Here is a 17,681-nt window from a genome sequence, read left to right as displayed (position 1 = left end):
AAACCTGATGAATAACAAGCCGAGAGGAAAGGGTTCGTCAATATTAAAAGTGTCCGTGTTTATAGAGAACAGCTGGTCACATACGAATAGACCTGGGTATGCAAGTAATAAGTAGCAGAGTCGAAATACGCAGTACGTAGCAAAGTGGGCTCGCGGAACTTAAAAAGAGCTCGTCGCATCATAGAGTGGTAGTAGCATGGGAGGATGGACAGCAATATAGACCCAGCCTTTTGCGATAGGAGCGGCAACATGGGTTATTAGCGGCGCTGGATCCAAATGAAAAAGGGACGTCGCGACTCAGGCCAAGTGGCGCTGGTCTGACAGCCCACTATCCCCTGTGACTGGCCATACAAACAGCAAATGTACCTCCAGTCAAGCAGTCGTCAGGCAGTCCAGTCAGTCTGCATGAGTTGCAAGCAAGCCCAGGGACAGCACGGTCGCCACAGACAAGGACAGGGGGGCCAAAGTACTCGTCAAGGCCCGACAGGCCCTGGTGGGCCGCCGGCTCCACGGACCCAAAGCCTGTTCTGATGAACCTTCGATTTAGGGAAGCCAGATAGAATGGTCACAGAAACGCAGGCAAGCGCCTAGTGGGTGAGTGGGTTTGGACGGGGGGTGTGGTGTGGGCGTAAGAAGAAACCCAAAAGGGGGGGTGTTGGTAACTTAAAATGGTATTTCTGACATGGCCAGTCACCGAGCGACACAGACTGACTGCAACCCTTTCGGATGACGGGTTGGCAGCAGCCTTTCGTATTGTATAGTAAAGAAAAATTTTGTTGGTTGAAGCACGGAATGGCCCGGTGGCTGTGGTGGCCTCTTGTGTATGATAGAGTAACTTCCTGTGTGGAGGTGAAGCTCAACACGTAGATATGTCTCCGGTATACAACATGATATTGAAGTTCTCAAAGGGCCGAACACTGGGAGACTGCAAGTACTAGTATGTACAAGCAAGGTGGCCAGTGAGTGAGAAAGGATACACTCTGTAGCCGGACGGTGACTCGGATCCGATTGTACAGTATATAGAGTACATGGAGCAGATCTCCGCCGCCATCAGAATGCGTTGCTAGTATGGTCAGATCAGTGCTCCGTAGACGTGCAGCAGGTGGCACTGACCTATCCACGACTCGTTCCATTCCAACTGCAGTTCTCGAGACAACTACTCGTGCAAGTATGCGTAGGTAATTTATTCGAAAGACAAGCGTGTATCCGTTCATCTCCCATTGATCTTCTATACACCGGTGTACTTGTGCTAGTGTAATAATGAGGCGCCAAGCGAAGGGAGAAAGCAATTCCAACGTTGCTGCAAAGCTCAGGGTAGTATGAGCTCTACGCAGTTCAGGAGAACACGGCGTGTGTGACGACTTGTTGGATCAATGAATCCCACTATCCATATCATCTGCGGTCCTAGTGGGCATGACTCCCTCCCTCTGAAATCAATGGACGTTGCAAGCGATTGCCCGATGCGCAAGCGGTGTACTCCGTGCTTCGTACAGGTAGCTGTTTTGGGGTCGCGTAAGGATATCCCAGCCAAGAGCAAAAAGAGTCTCCATTTTAATACCCGATCGTCCAGCATCAAGGCTGCCCCAAGGGGAGCCGCTGAATCTATAGCGGCTGCGATGTGGGCACTGGCAGCCGAATTATATCAGATAGTGGGGAGGGCTAAGATGGCACAGGCCTCATGCCATGCGAAGCGCGCAGTACCGAGAATGGAACGGAGTAATGCCAAATAATAGCATCCTGCACTCTGCGCCAGCGCAGATTGTCGTGATGCGAGAGCAGCCGATATAAACGACCCCAGCCTCAGAGCCACGGATTCAACCCGCGGTCCTGTACTGTATCAGGAATATCTCCTTTGTGTCGATCCAGTCTTTTTGGCGCCGAGGCCTCCCCCATAACCGGTGGGTTAGTGTTCAGTAATTTTGCTAGAGAGTCATGTCTCTCTGTCCCAGCTCCGCAGCACGCGCAGCTATACCCGGAAATATGGGTGCGCCGTTGACGCCACAAGACATGGTGAGCAGCAGCCTTTGGCAACCTTTGGGCGGCCTGTTGCCCGCAAATTGCAGCGGCGTGGTTGCAAAAGCTGCCAGTTGCCGATATCATGTGCCATTTCCATGCCACATCCCCGGGTTCTCTAGAAACCTTCGCCTCCTCCGTCTAGACGTCTGACAAGTGCGTACTAGCCGTGGTGGCAAGTCAACTGCTGAAGTTGTAAGGCTAGAGCAGGCACAGCTCTTCATTCGTCCCCTCGTCACATCTCGTTCCCAACAGACATTTCACCTGCCTTGGCGGCTATCGTATTCAGCCAGCCTCGTGCATTGAGGAATACTGCTAGTGGTGCACTTGTACCCCGCTGCGAGGGGCTTCAGACACGAGGAGCGCAAGACGCACGTTTCCTGTGAGACGATTGCTTCGCAAGTGATTTGATTGGAATCCTGGGTCCACCACAAGGAGCTGTCAAGATCAATCTTGTGCGGCCGCGCCTGACTCTGGACATCAGCCTGCCCGCGCGTACGTGTATTAACCACCACGCCCTGTAAGCACCTTGTGCCTCGCGCTGGCTGTAGCACTTGGTTCCCGCAATAACCCCAAAGGTCCAAGTGTCGTCTCCGTGTCATACAAACTCGTACGAGGTAATTTGAAGCCCGCCATGCGAGGAGCTTTTGCCACGACCACTGGCACCTGCTAGACTCTAGAGGCCCCATGCCCCCCGTCTTTTCCCCCTCGCACTCTGCGTTGACAGCGCTAAATGGATCTTTTTTGGCGCGACGGCTCCAGCGAAGCTCCTGGCCTCTCGACTGAAGTTGGGGGACCTGGCGATCTCTCTAGGGGCCAGATCGCTCGGCGTGGGTGACAGAACGAGGCCTAGACAGGTGGGGCCTTGTCATAACTTACTTGGAGCAATGGGCTGACGACGATGTGCTCGACTCGAGGCCTGCAAGCCTGTTGATTGATGGCCTGGCCGAGGCCAAAAGCCGACGACGGCAACTGGCAGGAGATCAATTTTCCGAGCCAGGGCGGCTGGAAATTAAAGTTGGCGCCCTGCGATTGGCCAATGTACGGAGCCAGTGTGTGCGACTTTTGTAAACTGTTGATTTTGCACTGTCGACCGCCCCTCAGCAGTACCCAGCGGCTCGTCCCTTTTGGCCTGGCCAGCCCGTACTGCCGAAGCGCGAGCACAGTGCGCCACTTGCCACAACCCTTGTCACTGTGGCTGCTCGAAGCTTCAGCCCCTCCATCTCGACGACTTGACACTACTGTCAGTAATTCCGTCTTGCAAGCTTGCCAAGGGTGAGGCGGTGATCGAGAACAGCTTAACGGCCTTATCTCTCGCAGCTAGCGGAACGTTGTCGTATTTCTTTTGCTCAGGCAACCTTGAACGGCAGATACGATACTATACAAACTGCTCGCCTGGCTGTTGTTGGCGGAGACTGTACCAAAGAGGCGTCTCCCTCCACCCCCTCCCGGTCCAGAATGACAGGTTTGAGATCTCCAAATCAGGCCAGGGCTTGCTCTAACTGACATACTTTGTTCAAGCAGCTTCAGGTCCAGGTCCAGGTCCCAGGTCCAGGTCTAGGTTCAGGTCCTGGTTCAGGTCCAAAGCAAGCACCTACGTACGTGTCGTGCTAGTGTTACGTAGCATGTCCCGCGTCGACCAAAATAAAAGATGTCGCCATACAGGTACACGATGGAGACCACCAGGCAGCTCTCTTCCCAAGGATTCGCCATCTCAGCGTGTACGTTGTTGCACAGCGGTGCTACTGCGCCGTTTCTCCGTACTCTCGCCAGTGGGGGCTACGTAAATAAGTCGTTCCTCCAAGGTATTTCCGGCTCAATGGTGAGCTTGCTGGTGAGACACCTGCACGTCGACCGGGCTCTTCCCGTTGGGCTAAGAAACGTCGATGAATATTGATCCACCGTGATCCGACGGCATGCGGACTGGGACCAGGTTGCAAGTGATGGGTGGCCTTTATGCCACAAGGGAATCTCGAGCCAGGGCTTCGCCTAGGCGAGCATCCTACTCGTACAAGTACAGGGCATTACTCGTGCGCCTAACAACGTGCAAAAGCTTCCCACTGGTAAGCATCATTTATTGCATATGTCCCACAGCTCCCAAAGTATCCATCGCTTAACTCCTCGAGCAGACTGGGGGCCAATATTCACTATAATCTGTGGGGCCGGGGCTTCTCCATCCAAAGCCAATGCGGCAGTAATTTTCTACGGGGTATCAATCATACGAAGGTACGGACCACCAGACAGGCATGAAATACGGAAGCACCAAACAGAGCGCGGGCAATTCCTTGGCATACAGATGCCATTCGCAGTAGCGCCCGCCAGATCTGTTTGTGGTGTTCAGGAACGTCGGTAGGGGTTAAAATGCTACGCCGTCGATTCCTAGCTCTCATCGTCGACTTCAAAAGTTTCATATGGGCATCGAGCCTCGTCAGGGAAGCCTACATACTGTTATGCAGCGGTACTGCTACCTATGCTCCATGTACGCGCAATGTCCTCGCTAAACTCGTCAGTCATGGAGTCGATCCCATCCTATGGCGGCTCCTAAGAAGATCCCCCCTCTTTATCATGCCGCTCTGCAACAGGTACGGTTACAGATACGGAACATCAGATTTAATGTTTTCAAAACAGACTTCGTTGCCAGAAATAGTACCAAAAATAGCACGTCGTTTCGGCCAAACATAAACAAGACGACAAAGCTTCGAGGCTAGCATTGACGCCGTGAAACAACAAAGTTTTGCAAAGCGCAAGTTTGATGCCCGCCTTGACCGAGTTTATACGGCATAGTCCGTTCTTGTGCACCTCCAGGCACCGCACAAATTACACTTACAGGATGCAGACGCAAGTGGCACATATAAAAAGGAAAAAAGCCTTCCCAGCAAGGCACGTGGTACTGACAACGGCATACGAGTATGCTTCCCATACATTCTTGGCTGTTGAATGTCAGGCTGCGTTTCACTTCACCTAACCTGGATCTCAGCTGCCCACATCGATTCCCGCGCTATCGGAGATGATTTCCTGAAACAACACCCATACGCTGGGATGCCTTCTGATTCGCTCGCTCTTCGCTCTACGCTAGGCCTGTTATTATCCTAGCCTGCTCAGCTCATCATCGGCTTGCGGGCGTGTCATTGTGCTAGAAGCAACAAGCCAGTGGGCCGAATTGGCCGGACGTTGCAGATTGACGCGATGCACCTAGTATGAGGACACCCCAGAGATCTCTTAATATCTTACGGTGGACACACAAGCTTCGTCGGCAACGAATGCCGCTGCCAAAATACCCCGTCTCGCGGCACGTCCCATCAGAAAGACATTGAGTCTGGCAGGTTGCTGAGAATCCCGAATGCTTACAAAGTAATCCGGACCAGTCCAACGGATCAGGAAAAAAGCGCCAAGACGGGCAGAAGTTACCCAGCACAAGTGTGCATTTCTTTCAATGCTGACGCCTTTTGCCATGCTCCATCCACTATTGCCTATTTGGCCCGTCGCTTCTCCGTAATACTACAGAGTTACGTGCCTGTGATTTGACCATACTTGTACATATGGGGTGCTCTGTGCGAGGATGCACAAAGTAAAGAATCGGGCGCAATGCCGGCCCTGACCAGGCAACAAGAGGTCTGGTGACAGCAAGGGCAAGCATCCCCTACCCACACTCCCGAAGCAACAAGGGGGCCGTGCATTCGCAAGCCCAACTCAACTTGGCAACAGACACATTCTGCAATCCAACAGCTCCTAACAGCTCCTGGAGACGAGACACGCAAGGCGGCTACCAGGGGCTTCTGGCTTGTACGCCACACCCCGTGAAGCCACCAGAGAGGCTCCTAACCGCAGACCGACACAACAAAACACCTAAGCCTCAGTTGTCATCAGACGACGGCCATGCAAAGGACGAAGTGCTACAACTTCATATGCACGATGATGCTCGAGCTCCTTTCTTCATCAGCTCGTTTAGAAGCGACTCATTCCAACTCAGATTTGAAAATGTGATACTGTACTCCGTACTAGGCATGACCAGGCCGACGACTTCTAAAAATAAAACACAACTTTGTTAGGACTCCTCCTACAAGGCTACGAGCATCAAGATCAGCCAACACCCAGTCGTTCAGGGGCAAAGCCCAGTGTTATTTTATGACAGGTACCAAGTACTCCGTACTATTGCGGTTACTGTGGGATCTCCCTAATGCCCGCCAGTATTGTGGTATCGAGCCGTCTTTAGCTTCCATCCCGAGCGTCTAGTTGTTGCTGCACATGCTTTATGGTGCTGACACCTTTGGCACCGGACATCTGGAGCAGCGGTTAGGAGCCACATTGGAAAGATCAGCCAGTAGCCGGTCTCCGGATCATCAACGAAAAAGATAGAATACCACGCCGGATACCGACATGCCTTGGCACCTTCTCGACTTGATCCAGCGGCTGCTACTCTCTTTGATGGTCGCATTCACCGCTTCTGAGCAACCATGGTCTCCATGAGCTAATTCCCGGAAGCGGGTTCGGAATCTGGTGAAAGAAGATCGGCTGCTGTCCTGAGCACAACATGACATGTTATCGTAAGAAGTGATACCCAGGTAGCGGAATAGAATCCTGCTCTTGGGTTTGTCATACAAAGTACTCTGGAGTCGGAATCTTGTACCATTTCCTGACATTCAATATGGCACAGAGCGCATCTGCCCTACATGTCAGCATTTACATTACTGCGGTCAAGTGCGCCCGCTCTGTAAACCAGCAAGTGTTCATCAGCACATGTCATCACAGTTTCGGTGTCTTGACCTGTTAGGACTAAGTACATGGTTGAGTTTAGCAGGGTGGTGCCTTGTGACAACCAATTCATGGAGAACTCCTTCAACCAAATAGGGAAATCATCAAGGTATGGTCTCGGTGCGAATCGCAACAAAGTCTTATTTTGTAAGAGCGGAATTCATCCATGCATCGACGCGGGCAACCGAAACATCCGCCAACCACTTGGTTTCAGAGCCTTGTCATTGCATACAAGCAAAGATCGATAATTCCCAGAGATAGGGTTTGATGTGCTTTTGTCTCGGATAACATGTGTCACGACATGGACCTACACGAGCTCGCGTGCGTCGTCGTGCTACCTACTCAGAGATAAAGTCTCCAAGAGGGCTACTCTGTGCATGCCACTAATGTCCGATACTGCCTTGGATACGACTATACCAAGTACTACCAGGGGGCGAAGAGTGAATGATTCCTCCACTGTCCGTCTCACGATTAGATTGTCAATCAAGCCATTGTGCTTGGCACAAATGGGAGAGGATCTTCGACTCCTTCGTTTGTAGATCAGGCCATTTCTCGCAACGCAGAGATGCGATTGGACTCCTTCAAACTAATGGCAATCTATATCCATATGAATCTTTGCCAGCTGGTATCTGGAAACGCAAGGTGGCTGTGCCTGTTTTTCACCCTACTGCTGTGTGTGAACATTGTACCACCAACATGTTCTACGTGACCCTGTGCTGTGCCATCCCGAGAAGTGTTCATTCAACAACGTGGTGGTGGCGGGTAGCTGCGCAAGTTCTCCAAAGCCATCGATAACCCGTTCCTTTTCGTGTGACAGGCTGGGGGAATCAAGATCTTATTGCTTTTTGTGTGCCTTGTTGATGTCTTACATCCGTCGTCATTGGGAGCACAGTGTAATGCTCGTATCATTGGAGTGCTCGGCATATCATGCAGCCTCTCTTTGCATCCAACATTTCACAGACGCACCACCAACGTCCCTGTTATGCATCTGGTGTTGCACCGGAAATCTGAAATGGTGTTGTAATGCTCTAGCACGAGGACACACGGCAAACAGACGAAAGAAGCTACCCTTTTTTTTTTTTTCTCTGCATGTCAAAAAATAGGAGCCGACAGACATGACACGGTTCTATAATAGCCTCGTTTTCCCAACACCGTCTGCCTGCAGGGCGCCTCGACTTTGCAATTGGGCTACGACTTGACACGGTGATCCCCGTGGTAGGGCTGCCTTGCCAGGGTGGTCGAAAGTCATTCATGCACGCTTGCCCACCCTGCTTAGTGCCCGCAGGCATCTCAGCTACAGGCCGCTGGTCATTGGCTCTGAGAGGTCAACCGGTGTGAGAAGCACATTTCTGTGCTGTACAAGGAAGACAGGGGTAATGGGCCTATCGGAGACAACCTGGCTTGGCAAAAGTGAGGCCATTGAGAAAAGAAGCAACTATGCCTTGTCGGAAAGAGGGGGGTTCGGCTCCGTACTCCGCTCCGTGCCTCGTGCATATTGGGATTTTGAGTGGTAGGGGAGGAGTCAGTCATTCTAATCCTGTTTTTTTTTCTTGCCTGTTAACACCGGGAACAAATATGGGGAGGGGGAGAGGGGAAGGGTTACCCCCCCGTATGCGCGAGTACGGATGACAGGTGCATGCAAAGTGGGAGCTTTGAAAAGAGACAACTACTACCTTGGCTAGGAGTATTCGTTGACGGGAGCAGAGCATTGGTCAGGTCGATTGGGGGTGCGTCGACTGGCATGAGATGATATATTCGGATTGTGGGTTTGCTCTCTCAATACCTCCTTTGTTTGGCAAGCATCCCGAACATACTATTGGATGATGTGTTTTTCAGGGGTGCTATTTTTCCGTTGGACAGGCGAATTCAATGCTGGCTTGATTGGACCGCCGTTTAACGGGCGGTGCCCGCGCTTGAGGTTGAACGTTTCACATAGATGGCACGCGGGTTGTCGTTCGAGTTTTGACTACTTCAGGGCGCTATTGTCCGGGTTTACAATTTGTGAGATATCGGATATACAGAATTTGACAAATGATGGTTGATTGGAAATATCATGGTTGTAAAGGGGAGAGGGAAAATAAACTCACGTAATATTTGCTTTCAATATTGGACCGGCGTTCAAGCTCTCTGACGTGAGCAGCGGTCCGGGCTGGCATACCGTACAATTTAACTTCAGTCTTGCCCTTGTCATCACGCGGGTAAATTTGACATGTGTGGATGCGGATTTATTTATTATACATTGTAGGGATTCATGTTAATTCCCCGGATGGGCTTGACTTGGAATGTTCTGTGGTAATTAGTAAGGACATAAGCTGACGCGTCTGCACAAAAGAAAGTATACCAGCGAGGAGAAAGGTTCAGAGTATCGTTGTCGTCCTAACCTAGAAGACTTCTATACAAGAGATGAAAAGCAGCAATGAATCCTATGAACGTAACTGGACTGACTTATTGAGCTGTTATTAACGACAACTAAATGACCGAGCAAGTCAATTTACCAACAGCGCTGGTAGTAATTCTATGTTATATCACTTTTTACTTGAATACCTCACATTATCTAGAATACAAAAGAAACGAAAGTTAGAAAAGTGGATGATCGCCAAGGGCAGCAACTATTATTCTCTCGGGACCTTTGCCTATGTCATGATACATATAGAAGATCTCTATGAAAGAACGACATTTTTATAGCACCACCATCGAGTACAACGTAAACTGAAGCGCATGACTTCTCATATATCATACATAGCCTAGAAGAAAAAGATAACATCGGCGTATGGTAGGTGGTTATGAGATAGGATGGCCAAACTTCATTCCATATGAATCTATTCTGTTGCAAACCTAACAAATACACGAGCTCTCTTAAAAGGCCGCGACTCTCATTGACCGAATCAATTAGTTTCAAGCTGCCATCACTTCCATGTCAAAAGGCTAATGAAACATTTTATTTCACAAAAGTTGAAAAGAATACATGTATATTTCAAGGCAACCCAACGCCATCGATTTTATATCCAAAGCTTACATCCGTGGTATCATCATACCCCAAAAACACCTTGAAGTGCTACCCGAGCACATTAATGCCAGAAATCCGTAACCTCTTCATAAACTCATCCCATGCCCCTATGCTTTATGCCCGCCGAAACACCTTGTTTAATAAACCACCTCCACGTCCTCTGCGCAGAGGCTCATCTCCAGGACTCCCCCTTTCCGCTGAGAGCTGAGTTCCAGATCGTGCGACGCCGGTAGAGCCGCTACCCTTGGTAATCTCAACATAGTCATCACCATCTTCCAGCTCTGGAGGAGGTGGTGGATCAAAATAACCCTCCGCAGCCAGCTTGGAACTGGTCGGCATTTGCTGTGGCGACGGTTGATGTGCGCGCAATTTGTTAAGACCACGGTCAAGATATTCGACCATTGGCGCTGTTACGTCAGAGTTATCGTACCATGATGGATCCCTGCCTGCTTGAACATCTTGGATCTTTCGATACAAGTCGCCACACCGAGCCATTAGTTCTGCCTCCAACTCATGCTCCTGGCTCTCGACGAACTCTGTCCTCTCAGTGGTCCGTGTCGGGGAGGACGCATTCGTACGCGATCGATCCTCTGCTTCTACATGAGCAAGCCATTGTGTATATTGCTCATAGTTTTGTGTCGGATCGACAGCGGTTTCGTTAGACGACTCCCCGCTTTGCTGCTCGGAGCTGCCAGTCTCAAGATTCTTCTTGCTGTCCACAATGAATTGCCCAAAGGATGCACTAAACTCGCGGTAGTGGCCTTTGAGAACAAAACTTCTTCCTCTCCATCCAAACTCAGAGAGCTTGTGCAGCATGGATGTTGCAGAGGGACACTCCCACGCACTCTCTAATCCGCGTGAGTAAAACACTATGCATCTTGCTTCTTTCCATTTGGAAAAGATCTCATGACCATGTTCTTCCGAAATAGTACGGCCAATCATTTCGGGCGAAGCGTCTTTGATGAAGTTTTGAGGTACTCGAAGGTTTATGGCATCGCGGATGTGCGATCTTTGGTAATCTGAGGGTGATCGGATATCAAATAAGAGAGTTTGTCCAGGTTGTGATATTTCGAGCAGCCGGCTGAGATCTGCTGGCAAGATCAACAGCGGGCCCCCTTCCTCATTAAATGGCATGCCGCCAACCTTCATCGTGGCCAGCCTGTTTGTGACCAAGTCTCGTTCGCGGCGGTGGTGGAACCACAGTCCAAGGTGGAAAGGCTCTATTCCGAGATTGGAAGCGAGGAAGGCACTCTCGCCATCATTTGGTAGCGGTTGTTTCTGATAATACTCCTCCAGGCGCTTTTCGACATGAGCAGAGAAGCTTTGGGGCTCAGGAACATCAGTACCGCCAAACGTAGTGCGCCTTTGGGTTTGTTGTTGGTTGAGTATCATTTGCCTGGATATCACAGGGCTGGTGCTGAGAGAGGACGAGCCTGCATATGTAGCGGGAAGAGAGGTTGCAGAGCTCATGGACCTGGAAAACGGTAGTTGTCTGCTTGACGGAGATGACGAGAGAGCTGGTCCTGGCTGCGGTGTCCCAGGCTGACTGGACGGAGCTGCATTACGAGCCGATCTCGCATCTCGAGCGGCATTGTTGAAGCTGAACGAGCTTCTGAAAGTCGGTGCAAAAGTGGTGCCAGAGACGCCAGATATGAAAGAGGCTGTATCCGGCCCTACCGTCTCTGATTGGAACCGTGATGCCGGGACGGCAGTAGTAATTGGGTTCTGCTGTGGTTTCTGAGCTGCTATGTTGTTGGAGCGAATAAAGGCTACGAAGGAAGTAGCCGGATCCTCCGGTAGCATATCCCAAATCATGACAGGCATTGAGACCAAGACCATTGTAGAGTGGCTTTTGAAAACACCCTGGATCTTGACGTACCGGGCCATGGCGGGAAAGGCGTTTAGCCACTGTTCCCAAGCATTGATATCCAGTCTTTGATCATCCTCTAATGCCAATGATATCATCACATGAGGGGTGTCCTCAGTAGGCTCATTCGGAACCACGTTTCCGGCTAGGGCATCTGCAGGACTTGCCGCCCGTCCACCGGCCGTCACCAAGGGTGGTGGTGTCAGGCCGCCGACAGGACCTCCCATAGGCTCGAGATCATGGTGGGAGGGAATAGTGGGAAGTGAGAGAGATCTCTTCTCCTCCGGCATTGTCCTAGACAACTCAATGCTTGGCGCTTTATGGTTGGCCGTCATCATAAAGTGAACAGGTGTGGACCGGGCCTCGAAGTGCTTGCCGTTGATGGTGATGGGCCTTGGGTGCTTCAGGCGGGCGAGCACCTCGGCGTGGAGCATAGCGGCGGAAAAGACTCGATGTCGCCATTCTTGCAAAACCTCGATGAGGGCATTTGTGAATGAGTACCTTCCAGGATCGGGAGCGATGGCGTCCCAACTGGACGCTGAGATGGTCTCAGTGATGCTGTTGCCGGTGGGGAAGGTTGCGCTGGCAGCTCCGGCGCAGCAGTCTAAGAGGATGAGAACGTCGGATTTTGATCGTTCTAAGAGTGTCTGAATTGCGGACCATCTGGGCAGTATCAGCAAGGGTACCTCTTTGGATGAAGAATTGGGAATCACTCACTGTAGCCAAGGCGAGTCGGGATCTCGTGTACTATTAAAGCCATGTTAGAATGAATATCTCTACTTGCGCCAAAATCAAGAGATGTATGCATGAGGGGGAGAAGCCGCGGTAATACTTACGCACACCACGTGCTTTGCCTTGATTCATCAATCCGGGCATGGCCACCGTAGTAAAGAATGAAAAGAGTATCGGGTGATTCGTGGTCCTTGATCAGTTGGCCAATTCTCATCATGAGCTCCAGATGAGAGTTTTCCGACGGGATTGAAAAGATGTCGGTGCCAAACGCATAATCATCGCGCATGCACTTCTCCAGATCCTCGAGCTCAGGAAGGACAAACAGGTCGTCGGAACCCCAGTGCACAAGCAGTGCCTGGACGTTTTTGTAGCGCTGAGATGCCCGGCCTCGATTTGGAAACGCCCGCGCCGCCGACTTTGGTCACTGTCAGACTGTCTCTCGCCAAACGACACAAGAACAGAGCAGGGGTCAATCAACGCACATCTTCGAGCCTCTTGGCAAACTGGCCGATATGCTTCACATGGAAGCTGGCGCGGCTGGTGTCATGGGTTGCAGATCGCGCATGTACATCTCGCGCCATGCCCTGTCGCACTGGATGTGAGCTCATTATTCGCTTCCTCTAGCATTCGCATTCACTGTCACATTCACATAGGTATACATGCTCAATCAACACCATAGGAAGACGGAAGAGGGAGGATCCAACATACGGGAGCGCCGTTTCTTATACCAACTCCATCCTCGCGGCCGCGAATGGTGACGTACGGCTGGCCGCTCATTATTTGCTGGACGAGTAGTCGGACTGTAGTCGTATCGCTTGGGACTGGACTGGACATGAAGCAAACGATCGGAGACTAGCTGTGGGCTTTCCCCAACTTCACCCCACATGCATCTGACTAGAGGATTATGATCGCGTACTCCGAGAGTTGAGGAATGGCGGTTGGAACGACTAGCATGGAGAAAGAGAGACTTTGAAGAGGAGCATCGCGGCCGAGGAAAAATACGAAACAAGCAGCGTAAATTGAGGCCGGCGAAGAGAGACTTTGATGTCAAAGCCAAGTGGAGTGAGGGCCGTTGCACGTGGATCAGCAGCCCGTTTTTGGCGGCCTTCGGTGAGGTGTCAAGTGAAGGTGCTGGCCTTGCCACAAGCCACTCGGTCCCCAAAGCGGCTTAGCGACCCTGCACCTGAGCGCCCTACTTTTTTGAGAGCCTCAACTGGCTTCAGAGGAAGCTGTGCTGTTTATTAGAGCTCTTCAGCGGCCGCGCACCAGCCACAGATGCAGCAATCAAGGCCACTAACATCAATAACAAGATGCTGACAGCACAAGCATCAATGGACTACTGTACTGTAGCACGCGCAGCTGAAGGATCGATGATCGGTAGCGTGCTGACCTGTCCGTCCTACTCAGATCGCACCAGCCACAGACAGGCACGATTCATGCTTCGGTGGCCCAAGGAGGAAATCCTGCTTGTGTCCCCCGACTCTAATTGCCCGAGCCGCAAAAGATCCTCCTGATGGCTTCCGCAAAATAGTTGCCCAAATAGGCCACCGATTCTGCTCTCCTTTGCAGGGAACAAGCCTCTTCTGTAGGATCTGCAGTTCATCATGCTTCATTCATATTAAGGTACGCAACTTATAACGCCAATCGTCAACCAACGCAGGCACGCTATGTCCAAACTAGGTCCGTCTCCTGTTCGGTGGTGTCTTATATCTCCGGCCCAGATGTGATTCGATCCACACGCTGTCTCTGTCTTCTCTTCTCGGTGAACAGGAAGCTTGTTAGTGCGTCGAGGTGTAACAGATGGCCTCTACGCAGGTACACAAACGCTGCATAAGCACTACTGGCCGAGGCAACGGCCAAGGTCGAGATGAGCGACGGCCACTTGAACTCTTCGGGGCGGGAAAAGACAATCGTGGACGCAAAGGCGAGAAGCTCAAAGGCATTCTGCCACGCGGCCTCGACGGAAGAGAAGACACCGCGATTTTCAGCTTCAACTTCCTGGTGATGTTGTTAGTTGTTTAGAAACCGCGACACCAAAAATATGGCAATGTGTTGTCCTTGACTTACCTCTTGGACAATGAGCTGGACGCACAAGTCAAACCCTCGCAGCCCCAAACGACTCAACACCGTGCCGCCAACAAGCCCGCTTGCAGGGATGATCGAGTCCTTTCCATCAAATTCCCAGAAGATACACACTCCCGCAACCAGCATGACGACTTGCCAACTGCTCATCCAGAGACCCGCTCTTACCGGCCCAATTCGTCCCATCAGCCAAGGTGCCGCCCATGTGGACAGGACCTCAAATGTTACGCCAAGTGTCCTAGCAATGCCGATCTGCATGGAAGAATAGCCTGAAGAGAGGAGATATGTAACCATCTGGCCCCCAAAACTGAGAACCGTGAAATATAGAACCGCGCCTGCAATGGACGGGAGGAATGCCGGGTGCTTGAAATACAATGAGAAATCCTGTGCAGACTTCTTGACCATGGCAATCACTGGCTTGTAGACCGTATTGTAAAAGGTCTTGGAAGTTCGAGATGGCACTTCTTGCGATGTAATGCTCCGTTGCAGTGGTATCTTGGCTCTCTGTAGCTCTGGAATGTCAAAGTAGACTCGAGCGATGGTAAAGTACTCGATGGGGAGAGTTGCCGCATTCATAGCAAAATTGGTAATCATGGCCACCTGAGAGGATTGAGCGTCTATCATGGCAATAAATAGTGGTCCGAACAACTTGCAGAGCAGATCAATCCGCCGCATCTGAGCATTCATGACTTGAAGGGCGTCTGGGTTTCTTTCTGAGACGACCACAACCTAGCAGGTAGTCAGAGGTATTAGCACAACCCGGGAGTAAATAAATGGGCACTGTCAACTGGCTCACCCAATCCTTCTCAACAGAGACTAGATTCAATATCGAGCACAATTTCTCCACGCAGGCAAAGAACGTGACAATTGCTAGTAGTCCTGCTCTTATACTAGAGGTGAGTGGTATATCGGCCGCTAACACATAAAAGACGGCGCAAGACGCTGCAACTACAATCCTCTGGAAAACTGCTCTGTATTAGGAAGCGAATTTATCATAACGGTAATTTATCATAGCCTACCAATAGAGACGCGAACGACTTGGAGTCGATTTCCCGTATCAATGTACCACCCAACTGCTGGAGCGAAGACAATTGCAGAAAGGCCACGGACAAGAGCATAAAGGGACATTGGTAGCAAGGTTCCGGGGAAAACAGCCGCTAGGTAAAGCACTGCACCGAACTCGAAAAGTCTAGAGTTCCATGTCGATAAGAAGTGTGACACATAGAGCCGACGGGCGACTGAAGCTGAGACATGATCGTGGGCTGGGTGAATGTCATTCAGGCTCAGCAAAGCCGTTTGCTCGTCAACAGATGCCATTGTGCAAACTTCATAGGCAAAATTTGGAAAGAATTGAAGATACGCTCATATTGAAAACTATAGAAGTAAAATACATGTGCACAGTATTCGTTACCTAAGTATTTATATCTATTTCTTGCACATAAAGCATTGACTGTTTGACATGCAGAGTCTGAGTTTGCCTCACCGTCAGATGGCCCATTTGGCCAAGCACTTCGGCTCCATGTCAAAAAAAAAGGTGCTAAAAACGCCACGGACAACATCTTGTCCGATTACATAACACAATTCTCGCCAATAGAACGCTTTGCTGGCGGATTGTGGCCTGATCAATTGCTTCTTGACTCAACCGTATATCGCAACACATGTGAAATCCAAGCTTGGGTGGGAACAGGACATTTATATAGAAGTATTCGTTACGTTACAAAAAGTCCAGTCTCCATGCATCTCCCAATCTTGTGTTGTCTTCTGCAAGACCCCCTTGAACAATTACCGCATCCCCGCCTTGCTGCGTCGTGACATCTGCGGCAAACCATCCTCGAGCTGCTGGGGCATTCTGTTCGGGGAATGCGACTTTGCTCCATGTCGAGGATTTGACATTGAAAACCCATATGTCATCCAACATCTTTCCAGCTCCAGCATGTCCAAGAGACGAAGGATCCCGTTCTCCAAACATGGTGATCAGAGCATTTTCATTGCTTGGCAATCGGACTGCTAGAAGAGTTGCTACACTGCGCGCCTCTGGTCCTTGGACGCCATCAGAGGGGAATGCGATAGTATGCCACCCTTGAGAGGCTGGATCATAAATGTCAAGCTCGCCTCCTTGCTCGGATTTCCCATCAAAGCCACCCATTCGGTACAGTAACCCTCCGCAAAAGGCGATTGATGTTCCTCCGCGTGCAGGCCCAGGAGCCGAGGGAAGTTCAGTCCATACAAGAGTCTCGGTATCAAAGGCCCACAGATCGGAGAGTCGTCCTTGGGACGGACAACCTGCGTGAAGATAGATAGTTTTCTTACCATCAAATGCCATTGCATGGTAGCTGCGGGACGTGGGATAGATTGTCGAGTTGGTGGGAATTTGCTGCCAAGTGTAGCTTGTGCCGTCATATCGCCAGAGGCTACCATTTTCTTCAATCGAATCCATGGCTAAACCTCCACGTCCGGAGAAGAGCCAGATGCTTCCATTGACAGTGACACCAGCTGAGCCAACACGTGCTGAAGGTGCATTGTCTGGTGCTGGCAGTGTGTTGACTTTGGCTTTCAGTTCTCAAGTCAGACATATGATTGTAATAGGCGAGCGAGATAGATAGTTGACAAGACATTACCTTTCGACTCTTCATCGATGTCAATTTGATCGAGATGATTGTCTACGGGTTGTCGGGGCAGGAGTTCTCCGCCAAAGACGAAGATTCTAGAGGCATCGGCCGACAAGATATGCGAAGAACGGCAGAGGCGAGGAGTCGCCACAAGCTTGGTCCAACGAGCAGAGATGATGGGAGCTGTCATTGTGTGTGATGTGACGCAGAAACAAAACTTACAGTTAACTGTGGCAGAGACTGGAGAGGTATGCTGCGAGGGCGGAGTATGCTTTATTTATACGAATACGCTTTGGCACTTACAATCACACTCGGAAATCATAGGACGCGGACTCATGAGGTCGCCATTTGTCCGATGCTTCAATGACCAAATTACCAACATGAAGTTGCGGCCACGCAATGATGTAATATGATTGGGCGGTTGGAGGACCTCAAGCGAATGATGATACCAAAGGGGACTAGCCTCCACTTATGTAATCGGACAACATGACTCCTTAGCCGATTAGTCAAACACTCTTCACTTTCAATACTCTCCTTGTCAATGCCAGTATTTTGGCTGGTCGGTCTGGCGTTGTCTTCTGTCCGAGTCTGGTTATTTTACCCCTGCCAGTGACTCCTG

The 17,681-nt window shown here is 50.8% G+C and overlaps 3 protein-coding genes across 3 annotated transcripts; all 3 read right to left on the bottom strand.

The window, feature by feature from the left end:
* Positions 1 to 9,886: 9,886 nt before the first annotated feature.
* T069G_06671 (rhodanese-like domain-containing protein) lies at positions 9,887 to 12,979 on the bottom strand (the record flags this gene model as incomplete). Its single annotated transcript, XM_056173881.1, has 4 exons — positions 9,887 to 12,302; positions 12,357 to 12,386; positions 12,476 to 12,786; positions 12,854 to 12,979. The coding sequence occupies 4 exons, from the start codon at positions 12,977 to 12,979 to the stop codon at positions 9,887 to 9,889; spliced, it is 2,883 nt and encodes a 960-aa protein (XP_056027460.1).
* Positions 12,980 to 14,075: 1,096 nt separating this feature from the next.
* Positions 14,076 to 15,770, bottom strand: T069G_06670 (ferroportin1 (FPN1) domain-containing protein; the record flags this gene model as incomplete). The annotated part of the gene is made up of 5 exons (XM_056173880.1): positions 14,076 to 14,369; positions 14,439 to 14,816; positions 14,868 to 15,182; positions 15,250 to 15,419; positions 15,473 to 15,770. The coding sequence occupies 5 exons, from the start codon at positions 15,768 to 15,770 to the stop codon at positions 14,076 to 14,078; spliced, it is 1,455 nt and encodes a 484-aa protein (XP_056027459.1).
* A 397-nt stretch (positions 15,771 to 16,167) lies between these two features.
* On the bottom strand, positions 16,168 to 17,252 carry T069G_06669 (galactose oxidase, central domain-containing protein; the record flags this gene model as incomplete). Its single annotated transcript, XM_056173879.1, has 2 exons — positions 16,168 to 17,012; positions 17,072 to 17,252. The coding sequence occupies 2 exons, from the start codon at positions 17,250 to 17,252 to the stop codon at positions 16,168 to 16,170; spliced, it is 1,026 nt and encodes a 341-aa protein (XP_056027458.1).
* Positions 17,253 to 17,681: the final 429 nt, after the last annotated feature.

Source organism: Trichoderma breve, chromosome 4, assembly GCF_028502605.1.
Source record: "Trichoderma breve strain T069 chromosome 4, whole genome shotgun sequence".
Lineage (NCBI taxonomy): Eukaryota > Fungi > Ascomycota > Sordariomycetes > Hypocreales > Hypocreaceae > Trichoderma > Trichoderma breve.
Note: the sequence above shows the minus strand (reverse complement) of the source record. Positions and strands in the feature narration are given on the sequence as shown.